This window comes from Rhinolophus sinicus, linkage group LG05, assembly GCF_036562045.2.
Source record: "Rhinolophus sinicus isolate RSC01 linkage group LG05, ASM3656204v1, whole genome shotgun sequence".
In the NCBI taxonomy this organism is placed as follows: Eukaryota; Metazoa; Chordata; class Mammalia; order Chiroptera; family Rhinolophidae; genus Rhinolophus; species Rhinolophus sinicus.
The window spans coordinates 43,751,655-43,778,539 of NC_133755.1; the positions used below are offsets into that span (position 1 = coordinate 43,751,655).

The window sequence follows — 26,885 nt, forward strand, 5'->3', positions numbered from 1 at the left end:
AAAATTCATGTTCCTTTGACTACACATTGGCCAGACAGGCATGTCTAGTTTTTTTCTACATGATGGCTCTAACTCTTTTTCTAGTTAAGAAATCTTAAACCAAAAGAATCTCAGGGTCTTGTTCTTGGCATTCTCCCACTTTCTCTTTTAGAAATTCAAACTTTGAATGGACAGTGTTCTTGGAATCTCGTTGCCTTGTTGGCTCACAGGCCCTGAGCCTGCAGATAAAAGTGAAAACACAGCAGCAGAAGGATATATGAGGTGTGATCAAAAACGAGAGTGAATGTTTAAATAAAAAAATTATTACAGTGAAAGGCACAATGCCATTAATCCCCCTCAAAATATTCCCCCTTGCTTCAAACACACTTATCCCATCATTCTTGCCACTTTCTGAAGCAGTTCTGGAAGTCCTCGTTCGTGAGTGTCTTTAGTTGCACTGTCATGGCTGCCTTGATGTCCTGAATCGATTCAAAATGTTTACCTTTCATGGTCATTTTGACTTTGGGGAAGAACCAGAAGTCACACAGTGCCAGATACAGTGAATAAAGTGGATGAGGACACACCGTAATGTATTTATTTGACAGAAATTGTCGTACCAAAAGCAATGTGTGACATGGAGCCTTTCCCCATTGAGATCACAAAATATGGTGAATGCCACTGCCGCGTGCCATCCAACAGAAAGTCGGATTTTCAATACAGGAAGTGGTGCATCGAACCTTAGTAACAGTGTGTGACAAGTTTCAACTTGTTTGGTGCAGTCAGTCAGGTGTGAGCTATGGTTGAGAGAAGGTGTGTTTTTAAGTGTGTTATAAATCATCCTCCATCATGACAACGTTCCATGTCACACATCACTTTTGGTATACAGCAATTTCTGTCAAATAAAAACATTACGGTGTGTCCTTATCCACCTTATTCACCCTATCTGACACCGTATGACTCCTGGCTCTTCCCCAAAGTCAAAATGATCCAGGACCTTGAGGCAGCCATGACAGCGCAACTAAAGACACTCACAAACGAGGACTTACAGAACTGCTTCAGAACGTGCAAGAACAATGGGATAAGTACGTTCCAAGCGAGGGGGAGTATTTTGAGGGAAATTAATGGCAATGTGTCTTTTATTGTAATACATTTTGTTTTTTAGTTAAACATTCACCATATGTATTGTTTGATCACACCTTGTATTGGTGTTTGTGTAAATTCAACCTTTGGTTTTCAGTGAGATTATCTTGCTAATGCTCCCTTAGTAAGATTATGTAGGTTTTCCTGGTGCCTAGCAACTTCAGTGATCCAGGTGATTAGAAAGGCATGGAGAGTATGGATCTGGGATCTGAGTAGCTTAAGGTCTTCACCTATGGATCTGTGCATCTGGTATGGATTATGGGTAAGGAGAAGGATTTGCCTTTGGTACTTTCCTAGTTCTTGTATAGTTTCTGTCCTATCTATACCTCATAGTGTAGTGGTAGATATCCTGTGTTTTAAGGCAGGTTTCTTGGGTTCATTCTTCCTGAAAGAAAATAAATCTCCTGATTCAAGTAATAAAAAGGTGTTGATGACTTTTTGTGTTACCTCTCCTGGGAGTATTTATCTTTTAAAAGATATCTAGGCTGAGAACAGTAGACCTGGTTACTAAAGGAAGGGAAATATTTGGAATAAGAAGATCTTTTTTATTTAAATTGCACCATATGGTATGACTTTCAAAAGTAGTTATGTGAAGTCACGATTAAAGTTTTTTCCCGATAGCTGTAATCTACTTTTCTGTAAAACTTCTTGCAGAGTTGCTATGATTTAGTCAGATTAACCAGTTTAAATTTCATTTTCTTTTTCCATTTTGTGGAACTGTTTAAAAGATGGACCCAAAAAGGAAGAGGAAATGAAGCAACAGAGACACAGATAATAGGACTCTGAATAATTAAGATCTGACGTTATTTTATTTTAAAATTTTGCCACTTTATGTAAAACATGTATGTGCTACTTGTAAAGTTGAAGTTAGTTGTCTTAGCTTTGTTTAGCAGTAACTTACCATCAGTGGTAGGTCTGAAGCTTCCTAGATAACCAATGTCTCTCTCCCCCCTTGAGTTTCTAGTTAACTGATTAAAAGTTAATTTCATCATATTTTTTAATATGATTAGAATTTGTGGGAGGCTTTTTAACGTTTTTAAAGCACTTAATTCCTGTTATCAGGTTGTCTTCACAAAATCTCCAGAAAACTCAGTAGTTGTTGTTCAGTAATGGTTAATGCTTTTATCCTGCACTGGTAGTGCCCTGTACTTTTCTAGGAGATTTTGGGAATATGGATAAACCCTTCCTCTAGAAGCTGCTCTGGCTCTGAAAGCAACTAGTATTTGCTGAGCCGTTGCTTTTTCATTTATTAGAGTGAATCCGTCTAGTTTTTGGAGACTCTGTCACAGTCCCACATAGCTCTTAGCACATAACGGAGACCAGTTCAATTTTGGGGTCATTTTAATTTACTTGTTTGGTCATTAAGTTGCAATCTTAGAGCTCCAAAAGCATCTGATTTCAGTCTTTTTCATCCTCATAGGATAATTTGCTTTGTGATTTACAGTATAATATTTTTTCCCTTTTAGAAAATTGGGTTAGCATGTTCTTTACACAGTAAATGCAGGACTTGTCGGCTATTATATTTGAAATGAGAATTTCCTCACAATAAAAAGGTGACGTGAGTATCATTGGTTGTAATATGTTGCTAAATTTTTTTGCTGAAAGATTTTGAAAAGATTATAAATCACAAGTTTTCTTTTTTAAAGTATTGTTTAAACTACAGCATAAGCTATCCATTGCTTTAGATATAGCACATAAGAACAGGTTACAGATAGAGATAAGGCCACGTTTCTGGAATCAAGACATTTGATGCAAATTCTTAATGAAATCTCATCTTCCACAGTTGTTACTACTGTTCTTTTTCTTCTTTAGTACAAAGTACTACTATACAAGATTTTGGTATCAAATGATAAAAGAAAAAAACAAATATTGTTTCTGGTTCATCCTGTTATTTACACTTGGGGGGCAGCCTTCTTGTCAACTTAAGCATGATGAAAATCCTTGCTCTGCTCATCTTTGGAGTTGGATTGGGTGATTATATACTTTGGCAGTCTGAAGAGACTCATCTTTATGTTTATACTGAAGTAGTAATTGAGGCCAGAGAGTAAAGTGAGAAATGAAGAAATAATACCCCCACATAGAAAATATTGGACATGGCAGAGGAGGAGTTGGGAGTTAGGGAATAAATATCTTGACCTCTCTCTCCTCTTTCCTGAACCCAACTGTAAGCCAGAAAACAATGGAGTGACACAATCTTAGAGAACATCTTCACAAGGTGTGGAACAAGCCAGAGAAGGTTAGAAAATAGATATGAAAGGACAAGTGGAAAATAATCAGCACAGTTTTCAGGGAACTATAAAATTTTAATTTGGGGTTAATGGTTCCTTAGGAAGCAACTTGGAAGATCCGTTGCCACAGAGAAGCTATTTTGAGGTCTCCTAAAGGAGTTCGGGAACATTATCAATGATAATTCTGAGAAACCCACAGGAAGTATGGGAATGAGTAGTGAACACAGGTTTACTTATGAAGATGTTTTGAACTTCCCCAGTGGGTAGGGTTCAAAGCTATTGGGTATCTTATTTATTATATAATCACTCTTCAAGAAGCCATTGCCAGTTTTGACCTTTGCCATGTGTTCTTGTTTTCTCTCCTGTTGTTAAATACAGAAGAATGGCAGAGCTGTAGGTCAGGGTTAATGTAAGTTTATGAAAGGACAGCCCAAACAGAGGGATAAGTATGGCTAAAGTTTTTGTTCAGTCAAGAGTACCTTTGTGTCAATAAATAAAACCAAATAAAAATTTGGGGAATAAGCCTTGTGAAATGTGGCCAGCTGTATATGACCTTCTTGAATCACTATCAATTAGTGGGATCGGATCCTAAGGCACCTTTTCCCACTCTTACTCTTCATTCCCCAACTTCAGCATTTTTTAAAGAAACCACAACATGTTAGAACTTGCCAAAGTTGTAACGCTCAATCTGTCCAATAAATTGAGGATAAAGCTTTGTGGAAATTTTGCATGGAAAATAATAATAATAATAATAATAATAATAATATAGGAAATAGGTTATGAGATTTCTTTTTTGTTTTATGTTGAATTTATTCTAAATGGTTCCACTTAGGTATTTAATAGGTCATAGTCCTTTTTTATATTCTGTTTTAAGCTTTTTGTCCCTGTGGTATTGTTACGCCAAAGAATTGTTCAGGGTATGCTTATGGGTGTAGATAAGGCAGTTATTTAAATGGGCATCCTATAGAAAGAGGTTACTTAGTATAAAGACAGAGAAAACTAAACACTTGTTTGATAACAGCCTTCAATTACTATATAAACTAATAATCAGTTATGCTCTCTGTACCTGCTAGGAAATGAGTTTAAACTAAAGCATTAAAGATTTAGGCTTGACAAGTTAAGAATTTCTTGAAGAATGTTTGAGTGGTTACCTGGGGAAAGGTCCTTAACAACCTGTGAGATGTTCTTCTCTGGAAGTCATTAAAGCTAGCGTGGTTTTTTGTTGTTGTTGGTTTGGAGAGGGTGGCCTCTCAAGGATCTCTTCTTAGGATTTTATGACTTTTTAGCTTTTGCACTTGGAGGGAATATTTGAATCTTTTGCCAGTGCTTTCTTTTCTAGTTTAAAATAGTTATTTAAATCCTTGAGCTTAAGACACTGCTGTACTCCCCATGATCACAAAGCACATACATACTCTCAGTGATGTGCTCGCTTATTCATCTGCTAACCACTTTCTGACTCTACCCTATGCTGTATCTACGCTCTACTGAAGAGAAGCAGGTTCTAATTCTTTTTTTTTTTTTAAAGATTTTATTGGGGAGAAGTATGTACTTCCAGGACTTTTTTCCAAGTCAAGTTGTTGTCCTTTCAGTCTTAGTTGTGGAGGGCGCAGCTCAGCTCCAGGTCCAGTTGCTGTTGCTAGTTGCAGGGGGCACAGCCCACCATCCCTTGCGGGAGTTGAACCGGCAACCTTGTGGTTGAGAGGGCATGCTCCAACCAACTGAGCCATCTGGGAGCTCAGCAGCAGCTCAACTCAAGGTGCCGTGCTCAATTTCAGTTGCAGGGGGCGCAGCCCACCATCCCTTGCGGGACTCGAGGAACTGAACTGGCAACCTTGTGGTTGAGAGGATGCGCTCCAACCAACTGAGCCATTGGGGAGGCAGCTCAGCTCAAGGTGCCATGTTCAATCTTAGTTGCAGGGGGCGCTGCCCACCATCCCTTGCTGGACTCAAGGAATCGAACTGGCAACCTTGTGGTTGAGAGCCCACTGGCCCATGTGGGAATCGAACCTTCAGCCTTCAGAGTTAGGAGCACGGAGCTCGAACCGCCTGAGCCACCAGGCTGGCCCAGGTTCTAATTCTTGACTTAGATACTTAAATACAGGAATTTGGTCTTATTGTCTCTCATTATTATGATCAGTTAGGCCCAGATCAAGGTGGATGACTTTGAAAAACAAAATGAGATGTTTCAGATTGTACTTTCTGTGCCTGGCTAAATAAGCATGACCTGCATTTCTAAAGATATTTTCAAGTGCATTAGATGCACTTTATAGGGTACTCCAACCAAATGTGAAATCTGAAAAAAAAAAAAAAAAAAGCCCCAGTGTAAAGACTCTTAAATTCCTGATAAAATATTGATCGCATAACTAGATGAAGCTAGGCATTGATAATACAGTTTCATGTAGACAGTTTTTTCAAGAGTTAGATGTGGTTATACTCATATGTGTCTTTCTAAGACTGTTAGTGTGCATTGTTTCAAGGGATGAGAGATGAAGGTTGGGAGTGGATAGAAAATATTTGTTTAACTTTTGACTCTCTTTATCTAGCCTGCAATTTCTCTTTAGTATTTGATTTCCTTTAAAAATAAACCGAGCTTCATTAATACTTACGAGGTCCAATCAAAGATAATGTGAGTACTAAAACCTACAACAAACTAACGACCCCTACTCAGAAAAGATCCTGGGTATTTATTAATAAACTCTGCTCAAGTATTCTTATTTCTATGAGCGTTGTGTTTGATAATCTCTTCCCATATACGTGCAAAACCAGGTGATTATCTTTGTAACAGACTTTCTTTCACTGAGGTGAGTGGTGGATTGCATCATCTTTTTCTTCCAGTTTCCTGAATATATATGTTAGACTCTGGTAATTACTAGTTTCTAGACCATTTATTCAAAGGCTGAATGTTGAAAAATGCTTTAAAGTTAAGCTAAAGAGCTCGATAAGACTGATTGAAGAATAAGAAGCTTTCAAATCTGAGACCTGTTCTTAATTTAGCCAACTGCACTGCCTAATTTGCCATAAATTTGCTCTTCTTTCTAAAAGGAGATAACCTCTCTTGTAGCTCAAACACAGGAAGCTTCTTTCTTGTTTTAAATTGGTTTTTGCTTTTGACTAAATGAAAACCTGGCAGTTTCTAAGCACACATGTAAGACTATACCCCTCATCTATCCAAATACATGTTCGAGGAGAAAGGTCCCTGTAGTCAGGGAAAGCTGCTTCCCTCCCTTTGGGAGACTCTCATCTGAGAGGCCCCTTCTTTCTCTCTGCACTTGTTTTTCCGGGGGGATAGTCGGTGCCATCCGGACAGACTCAGCACAGCAGCTTAGCAACAGCAAAGGTACCTTTTCAAAGTCACCTCCTGAAGGTTCTTCTAGCTGATGACAGAGTGACTCCCTCCCTCTGAAGAGGCTTGTGGTGGTCTTTTACCTGCCACTTTGCGGATGGGAGTGGGAAATGCCGTAGTATTTATAGAGAGGAAAATATAAAGAAAAAAAGCATTGATCTGGTGGCTCTGCCATCAACAGAGGGACAACAGGTATGTCATTTAACATGCCTGGTCCCTCCGTTTCTCTATCTAAAAAACAAGGCAGTTGGATTATATGATTTCTAATAATTCATACTGCTCTAAAAATGACATGATTGTGGTCCTTAAGGATCTTGAATATAGTCACTCTTGGATATATAATTTGCCCTTGTCTCTTAAGACAGTGTGCACCTAGGATTTGTTTAGTGCACATGAAATTTCGGTAGCCATTCTTGAAAAGCCTCCTTCTTAGCTCAATCAATCAATCCTAGATTGATTGATTGATCATCCTAACAATGATTGTAGGGAATATGTTTGAGGGAAATCTTGGGAGAGCTGGCTTGCAGCAAGTGGAAAGGCCCAAGAAATGTTTAAGGCTGTTTCAAGATCTGGTTATCTTTCAGTTATCTGGTTGTTGTTTCCTAAGTCACTTGGTCACAGCTTGTAACAATCTCTAGTATAACTGGTAAATCCAAGTTAGCCCAATTCCCAGGCTGACACAGAGCCAATCCAAACCCTCCTTCCATTGTCATCCTCCAGTGTGCTGTGGAGATAGTATGGACTTTGGAGTCAACCAGAGCTGGGAGTTCACAGTGTGACTGCCATTTTCTGATTTTGTATTACAGGTTAACCTCTCTGTTCCCCAGGGCCACCGTCTGTAAAACAACAATACTTAAGTATTTACCTTAAAGATTATTATGGGATCAAAGGTGTTGACAGACGAGATCCTCGAATACCTCTTTAACATTTATGAAACACCTCATAGAAGTTGTTTCATTTAGGCTATTGTGTTGGATTTGCTTTGCTAGGTCAACTATCATTTAGGTGTAGAGGCTTGAGTCAGGCCTGCTGGGTCTTTGGGGCTGGGTCACACCAGATCCAGAGCGTTGGCTATCTTGAGGGTCTCTTCTAAAACATCCTTTTATGTTTTCCAGGAATCTGAATTTCTGTGTTTGGAATTTGATGAGGCCCAGGTCAACCAAGTCCTGAAGAAGCTCTCGGAGGTAGAAGAAAGTATCAGTGCACTGATGCAGCCGACCTAACTGAAGATGGAGTTGTCGAAGCAAAGGTGTTCAGATCCCTCACCACTGACTTGTTTTTTCTTTTTTAAATATTATGAACCCATTAGTATTAAATCCTCAAATTCAAATCTTGCCTGCCTCTGCTTGCTGGGATTTATTTCTTCCTTTCACTCTTACAGTTGTTCTGCTGCAGAGGTTCTTATACTTCAGCAGGCAGAGGCACTTGTAAAAGCATTTTTTTAAAAGGAGGCTTCCAGGACCCTATCCCAAGAGACTTGGATTCAGTAGGACTGGGCCGGGGTTAACTTCAGAAACCCTTGCTGTGGTGGTTTGTTCCTGGGTGGGATTTTAGGAATTTATACATGATAAATTATGCAAGAATTAGAAAAGAGGGAAGAAAACATTTTGCTTGTGCAAATAAATACAAGGCTGACTAAATGTCTGCCTAAATAACATAGGAGAGATTTACTGATCCTACTTAGTCAATAAAACCAGAGATGCTTCTGGAACTGATTCAGGTATTTGGCTTAGTTCTGCCCAAAGGGGGAGGGGGGGTTGGGGAACGGGGCGGGGAGAATGGTGGTCTGATTTGATCTGAGCTACTGAGAAACATGGGCTTTTCTGGAACCTAGAACTAAACTGGCCTCATCATAAAGTGATTCTCTTTGCTTACCTCAGGTCAGGATTGTGGAAAGAGAAAAATGTCCACTGAAGTGATATGAGGTTTTTTACCTCAGAAAATTTTACTTGAGTCATCAAATAAAACCCTCTTCAAGAAAATTTCTTCAAAAAAACTAGTATAAAAACTAGATCCTAGTAGAGAAGTTATATAAAATGCCAAAATTATTCTTAGAGGAGGAAGCTGTCAACCAGTATATTGAGGCTATGGTCTTTGTCAAACAGGTTTTATTATCTGATATTGATAATATTTAGAAACCTCATTTGCCTTCGGGATGTAATATGTTCAAAAAATTGTAGTTCTTTTAGTCTGTGGTTACATCATATGTCAGTTCTAATGAGTTTATTCCAGGGCAGGAATAAGTCCTCTTCTGTTAAGCATTTTCTCCTAAAACAGTTTGGAGACATTTTAGGAGCTCCTCCAACACCCAAGCTGGCTCCTCCCTGATTAAATCCCTCCTAGCAGTTAGCAAACAATGACCAGAAGGTTTTAAATGGAGTCCCAGTGGACCCTTCAGAAAACATCTTGAAATAGTAGTACAGTAGTGTATTTTGGCCAGAGAACTATTAAAACTTGCATTCTGTTCCCAGGGCTACTGTCATATGATCCAAAGAATTTAGATAATGTCTCCTGCTGTAAAATGGAGGTAAAGAATATCTCATCAGATAGTGAGATTCCAGATGCATTGGAAGGAAGAACTGTAGCTACCACGTTAGGATTAACTCACATATCCAGTGAAAGTTTGTGGAAGCCTAAAGGAACAGTCCGTGGGCCCTCAGGGAGAGGAAATCATTGTCATGGTTTGAAGTTCTGTTTAGGTTATTCTATGAAAATAATGGCCACAAAAGTGGACATGGGCTTTTTTATTATATTCCCAAACTCGAGGTTGTTGGAAAAACTGTTAACATATACTGAGTTTTTTATCATCATTATCATCATCATAAAAGAAACTGGTTGCCAAAGGTTAACATTAAGCACTTTTAAATGCAAGTGGTTTTGGACAGGATTTGTTTGTGTGTGTTTTGTATTTACTGGTGATTTTTAAAATTTCTGATTACCAAAGGAGTATATGTTTATTGTATCTATTATGAAAATGCAGAACACACTAAGAACGGTTAAATGACCCATCAACCTAATATGTAGAGATAACAGAAAGAAGACTAGAACTGGAAGAAGAGTTGACTTTCCGTGAATAAATTCCTGGAAGTGGAGTACACTGTTTTTAAGACTTTCCTAAATGCTGCCAAATTGCCCTCCAGAAAGGTTATTGTCAGTGTATATTCCCTCTAAGAAAGTATGAGAATAAATCACTCCACTTCTTGCCTAATTGGATATTATCTGTTTTGTATTTACTGGGGACTAACTTTGTTTTGTAAATGTTTGCAAGAGACACTTACTTAAACCAGGACATCTCCCTGGGGAAAGGACCAGGGAAGAAGAAAACTGGCATAAGGGTTCCAGCAGACCCCACTAGGTTTCTTACCTCTGTAATCCTAGGTTAAAACCACTTTATTTTGGGGCAAAATAAAAATAATCCACAGCCTGAATTGGGCCTTATAGAAAGTGTACCTTCTTGAGCAATAAGCACTTGTCTATTTAGAAACAGCGCAGGCAAGCCAAAAGGTGCTTTCGGAATAAAGTCAGAAAGAAAACATCAGTAGTTTCGTGTTGATAAGGAGCAAAGGACTCGGCCTTTTCCTCAAGACTGGCTTTTCTTGGAAGCCCTGGTTCTTAGCAGCTTCATCAACGAAGGCTTCATTTCTACCATTACAGCCTCCCCTTTCCTTTATATAACCTCTCTTTCCCCCAGTCTTATTTTAATGATGATTCAAAAAGAATAACAGCATTTTAAAATGTAGTTTAACTTATTCTCCCCCAAGTGCAAGAAGGCAGTGAAAAGCAAAAGATGACAGGCACCTAGTATCTGAACTTTTAAATAGCTGACATTGTGTCAAGCTATTAGTTACTGGAATGCTTTTTTTAGAACTGAGTGAAAATTTGGAAAACAGAATATAAATAGAAATTAAAGGAAAATAAATGTTAAACAGAATGTTAGAAAATATTTTTTTTGAAGTACACAATAAATATCAAGGCTAGTGAATGGACAAGGATATAGAAGGAAGCCTTCTAGAGTCAGCTCAGAAATAAGTGGATTATTTTCCTAAAAGAACAGGATGTTGGAAGGGATGGGCCTTTATGGGACCATTGCCACCTTTTAATTATTAGCTATCCAATTTTCCAACCAATGTTTTGACATACTTTAAATGGTGATTTAGCCAGCAGAAGAAAAATCCCAAATAGAACATAATTAGTTTGAGCTTAGTTCTGGTTACAAAGTATATAGTTTTTAACCTCGAAATTTGAGAAATAGCAATTTTTATCTAAATGCAGTCAATTCTCCTTTATCTGGGGTTGGCCATAATTGTTTCTCATAGCATCACAACTGTATGCAGCACTGAGCTAGGCTTTGTTACAAAGGAATCTGCCTGTGCCTGCTTCCTGTCAGATAATGGTGCCAACTCACATAACTTGCAAGTTCACAACATATATTATCAGAGTAAAATACTAAACCTATACATGAGCAGCTAGCAAAATATGGCTATTTACATCACTTACTCACCAAGGACTGTAGTTAGATCTGCTCTTGGCTAGTTTTCTATTTCCTGCTGGTGTTAGGGTTTCAAGTTCTGTTGATTCTCAGGATGCAGAGGTGGGGGGAAATGGAAATGGGAATAATATGGATTTGATAGCACAAGTAAAGTAAGAGATTAATTAAACTATTAGTTTAAAAGAAATTTAGGCTGAAAGATGAAAGTAGTTAAAATCCTTAATGCTGTTGTTATACTGTTTTATATTAAAGAAATAAAGTTGGCGGTTTTATGTGATTCATATTCTGGCTGTTTTTAGAACCATGGCAGAGATTTGGCACCTGACCTCAGAATGACTGATTTGGAGGCTTTTGGTAGAAGCTATTTTATCATTTTGTCAAAACGGGGAACTAGCTGGCCAGACAGGGCAGAGGACTTGTCCATTGCCATGGTCAGAAAGAAACCTCAGGATACTGTCTTTCAGTTCTGTATTCTACTTGCCAGACCCTCCAGAAGAATAATATGTGCTTGTAAAAAAAAAAAAAATCTCTGTCCTTGCTCGTGTTTAGATGATGACAATTCCTATAGTGATGACTTTGTATGCAGATGTGACCTTGGAAGGCGTGGGGTCCATTTTCACTTGTAAGCTGCATCCACAGTAGACCTGTTTGCGGAGGCTGCTGATACTCTCTGAGCCCAGTGCTGCTTCTGAGGGCCTTGGTCTCACTCTCCACTCAGTGCCGCCTATCTCTGGGTACCAAGTGCAAGGTAAGTCTGCTGCCGCAGGGAGCTTCCTGGCTGTCCACAGGACCCAGGTAGGCAGCAGTTTATCGTTATCCTAGCTGGACAACCATGACCCAAGCTTGCTAAATACTGGCCACTGATTCATTGTTCACAATGCCTGTAGTAAACTCCGGAGCCGCTGCTTCCTCACTAGTATGGTTTTCTCAGCATGGTCTACCCACAGTGCTATAGAACAGAGATCAGATTGTTGTTGTTTTTTACATTTTAATTATGAAAGTAATACATGCTCATTGAAAATTATTAATAATTATTTAATTTTTAAATCATTACAGAATTATGTGGAGCAAAAATGAGTCTCCCATGCCTTCTGCTTTTAAAACTATCTCTCTTCAGAAGTAGTTGCTGTTAACAGTTTGGTGTGTTTCCTGCCTGACACTTTCTGTTACACAAAAATAAGGGTGTGTGTGTGTGTGTGTGTGTGTGTGTGTGTGTGTGTATTTATATAGTTACATATAGTTACAGATAGTTACATGTTCAGGTATACTTTCAAAACATCATTTTAGTGGTTTTTAAACTTTGGATGACACTTTTTGTCTTAAAGCATCCAGTAAAAGCTATGGATCCTCTTTCCCAGAAAAAAACAAAACAAACATATTCTCCCAGAAGGCAATCCGTGACCACCTCTACCCACTCCTTATGGAACCAGGAGCAACCTAGGAAATACCAACACTTTATAATGGATTTGGAGGGTATTATTGTTCATAGCAGAAACCTAATGAACCACAATACTCAGGGTACTCTTAGCTGAATTTTCTGGTCAGCAGAGTCTATCACAAAATCTTTTTTATCACAACATCTTGGATTAAAAACTTTATAGAAAATCTAAGTTCACTTCCTTATGTGACAATCCAAGGATCCCTGAAACTCCAACCTCATCTCTTTGTGCCTGTTGAACTTTCACAACTGCCATCGCAGCATTTTAGTACACCTCCATGTCTGCGCATCTATCTCCCCCAGGGCTGTGAACTTATTAAGCAGTAGGGATTTTATCTCAGCATCTTTGTATCCTTTCTCCTCCCCCTGCCTGCAAAGGTCAGGGCTGTAAAAGAGATGAGCATCAGGTATGATGATTGCGTTGAATATTAATTAAATCCAAGGTTTCCATTTAGTGAGAAAAAAGAAAACATTAGATCTATCTGGATTTGAATCACAACTGTCCCCAGGGTCTGACTATGTGACCTCAGGCATGTTTAACCTTCTCATCTGAAAATGGGGATGATAAATTTAATTCACAGGATTAGGTACTATGGCGTAAACAGGATTTAGCAGATAGTCTAAAAGGCATCTGTTAGAGACCCCAAGGGCTCTTCAACCTAGATCAAAGCCTAATTCTTACTAGTTTTGCAACCTTGGGCAATTTATTTAACATCTCTGTGCCTTAGTTTCTTCAGTTGTAAAAAGAAAAATAAGGTGATAATATATAGTACATACCTCACTAGGGATATTAGGGGAATAAAATGAGTTAACCTGTGAAAGTAGTATATGCACAGAGTCAGCCATGTAACAATTCTTGTCATTATCATCATTATTACTATTGTTAGAAACAGTCTCCTTAGGAAGCTGAAACCAGTAACCATGAAGCAGTTTGCAAGCAATACAAGTCAGTAACCAAACTGAGTGCTACATTGAATGGTGCAAACTGGAAATGCTGTGAAAGTTTCAACAAAGAGAAAGGGCAGAGCAGGCAGGAGTCATCAGGAAAGGTTTTAAGTCAAAGCTTTCTTTTTCTTTTCTTTCAGTTTTTTTTAAAATAATTTATTTTCCAATTACAGTTGATATGCAATATTGTATTAATTTGCACAACATACACTAGCACAACATAGTGATTAGACAATTATATACCTTACAAAGTGATCACCCCAATAAATAAGTCTAGTACCCATCTGACACCATACATAGTTGTTACAGTATTTTAAGCCAAAGCTTTTAAAATCAGATGAACTTGTGAAGGATAGAGGGTTATGTCTTTGGATCTGGACTGGAAAGGGAACACATTTCCAATAATGGCTGGGGTCACACCTCTTCATGGAAGGGCCCTCTCTTTTCTCTTTGCATATTTACAAACCCAGATCATATCCGGCTCATCCTCTGGGACTCAGGTCCTTGGTGATGAGTTGTTATAAATGGAGAGCTGAGAAAAGTTGTGTTCCCATGGAAGACAAACAAAGCTAAACATAGCCGGAGGAAGAGAACCTATGACTGCTGACAGACGTGGAACTGCGCAACTGAACAAACCCCAAGGCTCCCTCCCTCCCTGGGGAGTTGAGGCCAGAAGCAGTTCATGTAGCATCCCTGACAGAGCTGTGGGCTTGATTGGGAAGGAAGATATGGTTTACTGTTCTGTCAAGGATAGCTTATCTATCTCCTGGAGAGAAGAATCTCTAGGAGCTAGAGTATGGAAAGGAAAGGGACAGTGAGGAGAATATTTGAAACGAACTTTTGTCTTGTTAGCCCATGACACTCATGGTCACACCCTCCAAACAGTTTGCCGAAAGGAATAAGGACTCTTAAGGAAAACAAAAAAATCCCCTCCTATTTTTTTCCTCAAAGCAGAGTTCAGGTGTGGAAGACTTAAAGGGAATGAAGGTTGTTACTCTATGTACAACTAAACTTTGCCAAAGGGTTTCTATTTGCTATCAACCAATATCAGCCAAAGAATGGCACAAAAAGGCAGGCGGGCCATGAAACATTGAGTCTTCCCTGAAGCCCGAGTCTGACCTGGATTAGCTGGCCAGGGTGGGAGCTAGAAGTAAGGTGCCAAATCCTCTGGGCACAGAGGGACCACCTGGCTTTGGATCTCGTAGACCAAGGCGATGCCTTTCCTCAGATCCCCTCTGAGCTCAAAGAAAGCAACTCCCTTCATAAGTTACTGTATGATCCATTAAACCATAAGTTGTAGCCATTTGTTGAATAGTATACCACCATTTCAAATATGGCTTGTAGAAAATTTAGAGAATAATCTTTTTCCCCCGCTGTCAGGAAGTAAATTCAGTAAAAAATAATAAGTAAATAATAACTAGGTCAATCATTTGGGTCCAGGAGCATCTAGTGGGAGACTAACTTATCAAACCCACACCCATTTCCCTTGGTGAGACAGGTAGAAAAGCTGATCCTTCTCTTCATCAATGTGTATGCTTGTGATTTTAATTAATGGAGAATGCAAAAGTTTAACAAACAGTTCCCTTCCCTCTCCCTATACACAGTTATTAAAAAGTTAAGGGAGTTTGATTCTGAAGGTCCCCAAAGAGCTGGAGAAATCTCACTAGGGACCTGACCCTGAGAGAATCAGCGTGCAGCCCCTGTGGGCAAGCAGCCCGGGCACCATTGCTGAAGGGGCAAGACCCAGCAAGTCCCTGTTGCCTTGCATTAGCCCCCAGGAGACACGTGGTTGCTGAGTAACCACAGTGGAGCCCTTCTTTGTAGATCAAACGGCACACCTAGTTTTGCACCTGGAAGTTTAGCCAATTAACTATGTGCATGGTTTGCTAAGGAGCTGGTTTGGGGAGACAAGTAGTGATTAAATTCTTGTCCTTCTATTCTTTTATCTTCTCCTTGTTTTGGAGGACTGAGGATTGCTGATGATGTTCCATTTTGCATCCTTATATCGCCAGGTGCTAAATCACCCAGTTAGTCAGAATTAAGCACGTGCTTCCAGCTAAGCCCAAGCTTTTTGAGAGATTTAAAATTTTTCAAATATCAAAAGCATCACCATAGTCATAGGAAATTACCATATTGTTTTATGTATTTCTGTAACATACATGCAATCACGCTATATGTATTGTCCTGCAAATTGCTTTTTCCGTTAATATGTCTTAAGACTTTTCCAAATTAGTACGGCAGAGACCAACCACCCACCAAATTGGTACAGAGAATACTTCGAAGTGGGAACATCTGAGCTATAGAAGATACTGAAAGAAATCTCATCTGAACTTCCTTTATCTGATCATAAAAAGCTTTACTAGAGCCAGTGGCTAGCACTCTCCCCCCTCACTCCCTCATGTCTCAGTCAGGGAAGCACTGATCTTAGGCACTGGGACATTCCAAAAAAATTGTGGAAACAAGACTCACCAGAACCTTCCATCCTATGAATCCCCAAACTCCTCTCTCCCTTATTAACCTGGTATATAAACCTCTAGCTATTTCAGGAGCTTTCTAGGGTACTATAGGGAGTACTGTATAGGACGGTCCTGTGTGCATATTATTTTTTTCTCCTGTTAATCTGTGTATTGTCAGTTCCCCCTCCCCCTAGTCGGACCTAAGTTGGTAAAGAAGTTTTTCCTTCCAATAGTTTATAGAAAAAAAAGTACTTCATTTCAACTGCTGCATAGTATTCCATGGACACCTAATTTTGGTGTTTGTTTGTTTGTTTTAATTTCTATCAGTGGATTCTTAGGTTGTTTCCAATTGTTCCCCTTTGCTGACAATGCTGCAGTGAACATCCTTACACATGCCTCCCTGTAAAAATGTACAAATACATATTAGGAAACAGGAATTGCTCTATCATGGGTTACATGCTTTTTAGATTCTAGTCTCTGGCAGATAGACTGTGGAGTGCAATAAATGTTTAACAACCAGTCTTCCAAAATTGGGCGGGGGCTGATCTGTTGCATTTGCCCGTGTTCTTTGTGTGAGTTCTCCCACCGTGGCTGATTTCAAACTACTAATGTGACCTTGAATTTGGAGTTGAAGAGATACACACAACTGTCTCTTGCAAGCTGAGATGAACTAGCTCCAGCACAGTTCCTCGAATCCCTTTAACTCAGGACGCAAATAGATATTGGCAAATAGTCCTCTAAGATAGCCCAACCAACTTAAACTTTCACAAGCAGTGTATAAAAGGATCTATATGAAAGTATCTTGATACTATCAAACTTTTTGCCAATATAATGAGTCAAAAATGGTATCTCCTTTTGTCCTGCATTTTTCCAATCATCAGTGAGGTTGCACATGTTTTTGTTTTTATTTCCTCTTCTGTGAAATGGTCCGTAGCCTTTGCCTGTTTTTATTTTGAGTTGTTTGTCTTTTTTCTTATTGATCTTTAGAAGCCCTTGATGTAGTCTGGAAACATTGTCCACCAAGGAATTTTCAATGAGAATGACATTAGAGGACTAGTCCCAAATTTTACTGAGCACCTCCTATATGAACATACCCATTAAGGACTGGGTCTAAAAGAGAAAAGTATACCTGTGTACATCAAACTGTGTGTACTTATTAACATTGTGGTAGGGTCAGTTGAACACACACATGCATATCAGTAACATTAATAAAAAGTATTGTGGAAAAATAAATAAGTTGTATTTTGGCTCAGTCAGCCTATTTGTCTTTTTTTCCCCACAAGCATCTTACCATCTTCACTTCTGTTGGGGTCGCTTAGGGCACTGGACCTTCGTCTTTTTTTTTTTTTTTTTAAGGGAATACATACACCAGCACTTCCTGTTCTCACTGAAGCCACTTGTGAGTCTTTCTCTGAGCCTTATACCTCATCTACTTTTCACTTTTGGCCCTAATCTTTAGGAAGAGTGCTTTTCTCTCTAAAAACGACTGGCTGCTACCAGCTTGCTGTCCTCTGGATGAATTAGGAATTCACTGTTTTTCTCTGGGGTGGACTGTTCCTAGAATCCCTCAAATGCAGATGGCCTGTTCCTACAAAGGCAGGGCTGTGTACGAAGAAACATAATAGAGATGTCTTAGATGGGAGTGGTTATCTGCAAAATGCAATTTTAACTGCTTTTAATTTGCTGCTCAGATTTCATATCTGAACCAGACTGATTCTCTGGTGGACATACAATGTGATATATAGATGATGTATTACAGAATTGTACACTTGAAACCTATGTAATTGTATTAATCATTGTCACCCCAATAAATTTTAATTAAAAAAAAGAAAGAAAAAGATGCTGAAACAGCACCAGGTAGTAATACAGATGTTTGGGAGGGTAACTACTGAATCCCCCAGTTCCCTGGCATTCTTGCCTTTCCTCTTTACGCCCACTACCAGGCCTCAGTGAATTCTGAAAGAATATTTGGCTTTAGTGAATTCTGAAAGAATATCTTGATTTTCTGAATTACCTCAAGCTGAAAACAGTAGCTTCAGCAATGTGTTAGAGCAGCAAGTAGTTCTTAAACAGGGATGGATATCAGAGTGCTCTGGGAAGTGTCTCTTAAACATGACAAGCCTGCTGCATGTCTGGGAGGAGGGCAGGTGGTGTATTTCACAAAAGTTCCAGAATGATTCTGGTGTGCCCTCATGATGAGGCAGTACTACTCTAGTGCCATTCCATGACAAGATTGGTAGAGAAATGCAGAGTAAATGTTTAGAAACATTTACAGCAACTTCACAGAGTATGTCTGTTGAATGTAATAATAAGTTTGGCCTTGTATTGTGCGTCTTTTTATTTTGCATTTTACAAAATTATGTTTCTTACTGGGGTGGCCAGATGGCTCAGTTGGTTAGAGCACGAGCTCTTAACAATAAGGTTGCCGGTTCGATTCCCACATGGGATAGTGGTCTGCGCCCCCTGCAACTAAGATTGAAAATGGCTACCGGACTTGGAGCTGAGCTGCACTCTCCACAATTAGATTGAAGGACGAATTGACTTGGAGCTGATGGGCCCTGGAGAAACACACTGTTCCCCAATATTAACCCAATAAAAAGCTTAACAATTTATGTACCTTACAAAATTATCAGGCTGTGATGGATTGGAAATCTAAAAAATTAGTCCTTTGTCAGTTTTAGAAGCACTGTCCTAGGATAGGTTAGCTGTGTTCAAGTCAGACAGGCACAACTAAAAATTCTCTGGTTTGGTAGCTTTGTGATCATAGATAAGTCTCAAATGACCTCTCCAGCTGGGTCCTTAAGAGGATTAGAGATAATGTATCTAAGGCACCTAGCACAGTGCCTGATATTAATGTAAGCCCATCAGGAACTTTCTTCCAATTAGTTGTTGAATACATGGAACAGAATCATGGAACTTGGTGAGTGAATTTTTTTATTCAGGCTCATGCATGATATTCTAACCAACTGAGAGTGTACAACATGACAGATTTGAGTGGCTTCTATAAGCTGTTCCACCATGAGTAAGAGCACTTAGTGGCCGTGGCACTTCCAGGCCAGCCTCTGGTTAGCAGACCTCCCCTCAACCTCTGCTTCCTGCCTCCTCTTTCATATTCCCCTTCCCCAGAGAACAGTCCTATTCTCTGTTACTTCCCCCAGAGATCCCAACTGGCTTTTTATTTCTTAAAAGCAGTTATTTTCTGTTCCTGATGGAGGGTAAGAAGGGTGGGGGATGGAAATTTCTGTCCTGTGATCTGTCCTATTCAAGCATTAAAAATAACCAGACCATTCATACTGAGCCAATTAACTAACCTCCTGCTTGCATCACTTCTGTGTCTTTATTTGCGCTGAAGGAGTATCTGTCCCTTCCTTTGACTTACGTTACAAAAAGCCCCTTTCTCTTACCTACTTTGGTAAGTACCATCACCATTATTACTGGACGCAGTGCTGTGTGATAGGTAAATGCAGTTGCTTTGGACTGAATTATGGCTCTGCTACTTGTTAGTTGTGTGGCTTAGGGAAAATGTAACTTAAAAAAAATGATCATAATTACTATTAGAAGCAATATTAGCAGGGGTGTTTATTCTAGTGGATAATGGATTCAAGCTCTTTGGCCTGAATATTCAGAAAAGTGAAATGGAGTAAAAGGCTATATAACATGTCATCTTTTCTTCCAGGATCCACAGTTCTTTTGGATGACAAAACAGACCACTGGTTTGGTCTGACTATTCTGAACTTCTCTGGTTAGGGTTTTTAAATTTAAGACAATGTGATTTGAAATTCCTCTGTCCCCAATGTTTCCTGTAAATCAGAAGTTAGGTCTAGCATCTTGATTAATTAAGATTAAAATTTTTGGCGGGAACACTTCATAGTTTTCTTGAACCTAAATTCCTACACAGATTTAATTCTAGTAACTATCATGTTTCCCTGAAAATAAGACTCAGCAGGACAATCAGCTCTAGTACATCTTTTGGAGCAAAAATTAATATAAAACCTGGTCTTATTTTACTATAACATAAGACCAGGTTATTATATAATATAACATAATATAATATAATATAATATAACTAATATAATTAATAATAATATAATATAATGTAATATAATATATAAATACCAGGTCTTATAAATTTTTGCTCCAAAAAACACATTAGAGCTGATTGTCTGGCTAGGTCTTATTTTCGGGGACACACGGTAGTTAGCTGTTGGCGTCCCCAGCTTTCCTCTGTTTATCTCCACTGACTTGGTCTCCTTTTGGGCCTCAGCTTAGGCATCACTGCCGCTGACCCTCCACATCTAGCACGTGGGCCTTCTCAGAGCTTCACCAGAGGACTGAAACTACCTTTTTGTGTATCTGGAACCCCTACCAATCCGTAAGCTTCCTGTAGCCCACCTCTCCGTGCCCCATCTTCACCCCCTGACCCCGCCTTTCCCCTTCTTGATATCTGCCCGTCCTCCAGTCCTCAGCTCAAATGGTAGACCCTCTACATCAGCTTTCCCCATTATACAGACCCATATTCTCTGTATGTGCTTTTATTTCATAGCACATTTATCACAAGTTATTTCTGGATTTTCTTTTTCATGAATGTCTGTCTCATTTATTAGACTATAATCTCCTTGGAGGTAAGGACCACATTTGCATAATGCAGTATCCCCAACACATAGCGGGGGACTTGGCTCCTTGTAGCAGTTACTAAATATTTAATGGATGATAAAGGGTGCTATTTTAGTCATTCATCTCCTTTAGGACAGGAACTGTCCTCTTGATGTTTGTGGCCTCAGTACCTACCTGGTTCCAGGTCTTCCACAAGATTTTGTGCATAGGTAGGTACACAAGTCTTCCATGGTATGAGAGAGAAAGGCAGGAAAATAGGTCTGCAAGGAGGTCAACAAGATGGAAAAATAGGTCTCTATCACTTGTGAACTATTCTTGCCCAAACTGTTTAACTTGAACTTAAGCCCCTAGACCTACTTTCTAGTTCACAGGAAATAGAAGAATATTTCATAACACCATGAGGAAGCAATTAAAGACAGAAACTGCAAAACATTCTGTAGGATAACTGACCTAAACCAAAGGTCATGAGAAGAGAAAGAAGATTATTCAAGATTAAGAGATAGAAGAAACATAACATCCAAATGTGTGTATGATCCTTGATTAGATCCTGGTAGAAAAAATCAATTACCAAAGACATTTTGAGTATTATTGGAGAAGTTAGAATATGAACTATGTATTAGATGATACTTTGGAATTATTGTTACTTTTCTTAGATACGTAGAAAATGTCTTTATTCCTAGAAGATGTATAAAAAATTTAGGGATGAAGTATCATGATGTCTGCAACTTATTTTTGACTGATTTAACAAAAATAAAATACATAGATAAATTAAATATGGTCAAATATTAACAACCATTGAATCTGTACAAGGTGTACAGATGGTCTTATACAAGGTTTTTTGTTCATGGTTTTTGGATGGGGGGGCTCAGGTTTATTGAGATATAATTTACATAGAGTAAAATTCAAAGTTTTTAACACATAGTGTAATATATAATTAACCAACACATGCAGTTATGTTCCTCTCATCACAGTCAAGATCTAGAATGTTTCTATCACCCTCAAGATTCTTCCTTGTCTCTTTGTAGTCAGCCCCTCGTCCTACCCCTACCCTCTGGCACCACTGATCTGTTCTCCATCCCTATAATTTTGCCTTTTCCAGAATGCGTTTTGAGTTTGGCTTCTTTAACTTAGTGCAATAGTTTCTTAGGATTGCCGTGACAAAGTACCACAACTTAGTGGCTTAAACAACAGAAATTTATTATCTCATATTTCTGGATACTAGAAGTCCAAAATCAAGTTGTCAGAAGGGCCATGCTCTCTGGGCAGCTCTAGGGGAGAATCTGTTCATGCCCTTCTCTCAGCTTCTGGTGTCACCAACAATCCTTGGTGTTCCATATTTTGCAGCTGCATAACTCCTATCTCTGCCTCTGTCTTTGCAGGGGTTCTCCCTGTATGTCTCTTATAAGGACACCAGTCATGTTGGAGTAAGGGCCCACCCTATTCCAGGATGACCTCATTTTAACTAAGTACCTCTGTAATGATCCTATTTCTAAATAAGGTCACATTTTAAGGTGTTGGGTTAAGACTTCATTTTGGGGGGAGGAGGCATAATTGAACACATGACACATACGTTAATGCATTTGAGATTCATCCATGTTTTTGCATGTTCCTTTTTATTGCTGTGTGGTACGCCATTGTATGGAGGTACCGCATTGCGTTTGTCCATTTAGTGGAAAGACTTTTGGCTTGTTTACAATGTTAGGTGATTATGAATAAAGCCACTATAAACATTTGCATATGGATTTTTGTGTGAACACAAATTTTCACTTCTCTTGGGTAAGTACTGAGGAGGGAGGTATTTAACCACAAGAAACTGCCATACTTTTCCAAAGTAGTGATGCCATTTTCCATTCCCATCAGCAGTATATGAGGGCTCCAGGCCTCCACATTTTCACCAACACTTGATATTGTTAGTTTTTCTGATAATAGCCATTTTAATGCCTGTGTAGTGGTATCTCATTGTGATTTTAATTTGCATCTCCCTAATGACTTATGATGTCCAGCATCTTTCCACATGCTTATTTGCCATTTGTATTATCTGTAGATTATTTGTTTTGTTTTCTTATTATTGAGTTTTGTGAGTTCTTTGTATATTCTGGATACAAATCCTTTACAGATAATGTGTTTTTAAAACATTTCCTCTCAGTATGTGGCTTATCTTTTCTTTTTCTTAATATCTTTCAAGGAGCTGGAGCTTATAATTTTGGTGAAGTCTAGTTTATTTTTATGGATTAGCTTCCAGAATGGCAGAGTAAGGAGCTCAGCAGACCTCAGCAAACAATTTGGAGAAAATTATTTTTAAAAAGTCTCTGGGAATTGTCCTAAGGGCATATTGCAAATGAAGGGACATTCACTCAAGAAAATCTACTAAATCACAAGAAGACAGGGCCCCTCCCCAGAACTCCCAATGTGGATCACAGTTTAACCCCAGGAGGGGCAGGCTGCCAGTGTTCTCACCCCTTTTTGCAAAAGCTCTATAGCAGAGAGGACTGGGTCTCCCGTCCTCCACTCAGCCTTCACACATCGAAACTGGATCACACATCCATTGCTGGAGGGAATGTAAAATGGTACAGTCACTTGAAATCAGTTTGGCAGTTTCTTAAAAACCTAAACATAGAATTACCACACTACCCAGCAATTGCAATTCTGGGCATTTATCCCAGAGAAGTGAAGACATATGTTTAAACCAAAACCTGAACACATATGTTTATAGCAGCTTTATTTGTAATAGCTCAAAATTGGAAACAATCCAAATGTCCTTCAGTAGGTGAATGGTGAAACCAACTGGTACAGCCATATGATGGAATACTCCTCAGCAATAAAAGGAAACAAACTATCGATCATGCCAACAACCTGGATGACTCTCCAGAGAATTATGCTGAGTGGAAACAACCCATCCCCAAAGGTTATGTACTGTATTATTTCATTTATGGAACATTCTTGACATGACAAAATGGTAGAAATGAACAGATGAGTGGTAGCAGGGATAACGTGGGGTGGGGCAGGAGGGAAGTGGGTGTGGGTATAAAAGGGCAACTGGAGGGCTCTTTGTGGTGATGGAAATGTTCTACATCTTGACGATCAATGTCAGTATCCTGGTTGTCATTATTATGCTATAGTTTCACAAGATGTTACCATGGGGAAAACTGAGTAAAGGGTACATAGGAATTCTCTATATTATTTCTCACAGCTGTATGTAAATCTACAATTACCTCACAATAAAAAGCTTAATTAAAAAAAAATTGGAAAGGATTTGAATAGACATTTGTCCAAAGTACAGATGGCTAATAAACACATGAAAAGATGTTTAACATTATGAGTCATTAGGGAAATGCAGATCAAAACCACAATGAGCAAGGATACCTATAACGAAAAGCCAGACCATGACAAGTGCTGGGGTGGATGCAGAGAAAATGGAACCCTTAGCCATTGCTGGTGGGAATGTGAAATGGTGCAGTAGCTTTTGAAAACAGTTTGGCAGTTCTTCAAAATCATAAAGCATTACCATATGACCTAGTAATTCTATTCCTAGGTATATACCCAAGAGAAATGAAAATATACGTTCACCAAAAACTATTTTTCAGCAATGAAAAGGAATTACTAATACATACCACAACGTGGATGAACCGTGAAAACATTCTAAGTGAAAGAAGCCAGTCACAAAAGACCACATATTACATTTACAATTATATTTGTATGAAATGTACAGAATAGGCAAATCGCAAGAAAAAGCAGGTTGGTGGTTGCCTAGGGGCAACCTGTGTGACTGCTAATGGGTATAGGATTTCTTTCAGAGAGAATGAAAATGTCTAAAATTGTGGTGATGGTTGCACAACCTATGAACTTACTAAAGAACATTGACTTTTACCCTTTATGTGATAAGTAGTATGGTATGTGAATTATATCTCAATAAGGGTAAAACAAACAAACAAACAAAAGAATCAAGCTTGAATCCAAGCTATCTCCTTGTTTTGTACTCTTTTTTAAAAAACTTTATTTGGAAAAATTTTCAAGGTTACGGAAAGTTGCAGGATTTATAAATTACTGACATTTTGCCTGTTTTTAAGGTTAAATTACATCAGCTTCGAACCGGGCATAAAGTGCCACAGCATCTAACCAGCTCTATAATGTAATGGGCACTTAAGTATTTGGAAAAGAGGATAGGCAGCAGCTGGGAAGTCAGGTGGCAGCATTAACACAGCCCAGGGGGACAGTAAAGCCTGTGGCCTTGGGAGCTCTGGTCCCACTTTGAAGCAGCCTTGTCATGGCACTGGGATAAACCACAACCACAGAACTTAAAAGATCTAAGGGGTGATTTCACACATGACTTCTTCACTACTGTGCTTCCCTCCGTAGCAATGAAATGGTGGCACTATGGCCATTCCCAGAGGCTAGGTGGTTGAGGGGGTTACTACATGCTAGGATATCTCTACATGCAGCTGGCGGCTTTTTAGTAGATATGCCCCTCCTGGTTTCATATGCTGGGCCTGTGCAGGGTTCTGTGGCCTCCAGAGAAGAAGATCACAAAGGGAATCATGGCTCTTCTGAAAGGCCTTTATATAGGAAATTGAAGCTTTCACCAACCATTAGCTATATGTGCCATGATAGACCTTGGGTGGGTGTGGGTGTGGGGTGCTGGTCATGAAGTCCTGAATCCTTTATTTCTGTGTATTCCCAGAATGTCTGAGAAGAGTATCCTGCTCAAAGAGAGCACTCAGTAATTTCAATAAATATTGGAATCGCTATTATGTCCCAGGCAATACATGAAGCACATTAGTGAATGAGAGACAAGGTCCCTAACAAGGTAAGCATATATCACCAGGAGGACCTCACTGTACATGTGTTCATCACTTGACTTTTCTCTCTGAGAAACTGGATTTGTCACATCTTTGCTAGTTATCAGAAAGTTTTCGAGAACAATAATGCTTGTCATTGGGAGCTACAGAGGGGCCAACTGTTGAATTTTCTAGAAGGATTAATAGCTATCAGCTGGAGTCTTAGACTACTGGAAAATCTTTCTTAAGATGTTTAAGTTATAAAGTTGTTAGTGGATAAGCCACTAAAAGTAATTGAAGAAAAAAATAATGAAATAGAAAAAAATATATAAATTGAACATAAAACTTTGAAGACATCACCTGAGAAATTCAAATGATGGCTTTCTTAAAAGAGTGTTGTTGCATTTAAGTATTAGAAGCTAAGAACATTTTTTGAAGCAAACTGTAATCATTGTGGATGATAAATACTAATTTGGCCACATCTATTTTTCTGCTCATTTTAACTAATTTTGGTTCTGTCTTCTTTTGGTTTGTTCTGTTTTATATCGGAAAATATTTTAATTTTTAAATTTATTCAAAGCTTTTTTGGGGTAGGGTGGAGTATAATAAATAGTGGTGTTTTGTTTTGTTTTGTTTTCTTAAATCAGGCCAAAAAAAAGAAAAAGAAAAATCATACCAGACTATAGACAATAGGTGTCCCCTGGAGTGAAGGTCAGGAAGGACAGGGGTGGAGAAAGTATGCCAGGAAGGACAGAATGTCCCCTGATAGCCTTATGTCTCTGTGAAGTCCTGAATACAGTGTTCTGTGTCATTGCAGACAAAACGGACTTTTGTCTAAAGAGTTGTTTTTTTTTAAAGCCAAATATTTTTGATCCATCAATGCCCCCCACCACCACCACTCCAGATAACTGAGATCCAGTCAAACCGTACAGTAATGTGGTTTTATCCATATTCACAACTGTCAGTGAATGGGACTTAATGCCCAAGGCTTGAGACAATAGAAGTTGAGGAAAATGAGCGACTTGAGCTTGCATCATAATCTAGGAATCTCCTTTAATAGAATCCACTAGAAAGGGATAGGGTACTCTCTCAGGTTAAAAATCAGTCCCATTTTGCCACAGGCGGGCCTTTGTTAGCTTTGTCCTATTTCTTTGCAAAACACAGACAGAATCTGTACCCCTTTTTGGAGACTCGGAGAGTACCATTCCTTTTACCTGGAGTTTCAAGCAGCCAACTGGATCCTCTGCTGGATCCAGACAGTGATTTCCTTCCCTAATCCTTCCACAGAGTTGTTGGCTTTTTTACCCTCTAAGCACCACAGAGATTTCCCTGACACTGGTTCCTGTTAGGGGCTCAGGGTTTATCATCCAGGACGCATCATTGCTGGTCAACCCTCGGGCGTGTGGCGATGACTTTGTGCTGTAGTCTTTCCTCTCCAGTCTCTAGCATGCAGGAACTGGGTCTCCTTCACATTCAAA

General features: G+C 39.1%; 1 protein-coding gene across 3 annotated transcripts in view; it reads left to right on the plus strand.

Moving 5' to 3' along the window:
* Positions 1 to 26,885, plus strand: part of COMMD1 (copper metabolism domain containing 1) — a 186,011-nt gene that overhangs the window by 104,905 nt on the left and 54,221 nt on the right. For 2 of the 3 annotated variants that reach the window (XM_019717676.2, XM_019717686.2), the window contains one exon: positions 7,806 to 8,024. In XM_019717676.2, coding sequence (XP_019573235.1) covers positions 7,806 to 7,913 — 108 coding nt within the window. In that variant the 3' untranslated portion in view covers positions 7,914 to 8,024. Of the gene's footprint in view, positions 1 to 7,805; positions 8,025 to 26,885 lie in introns of those variants that run through there. The other variant, XM_019717681.2, reaches the window with a different exon arrangement.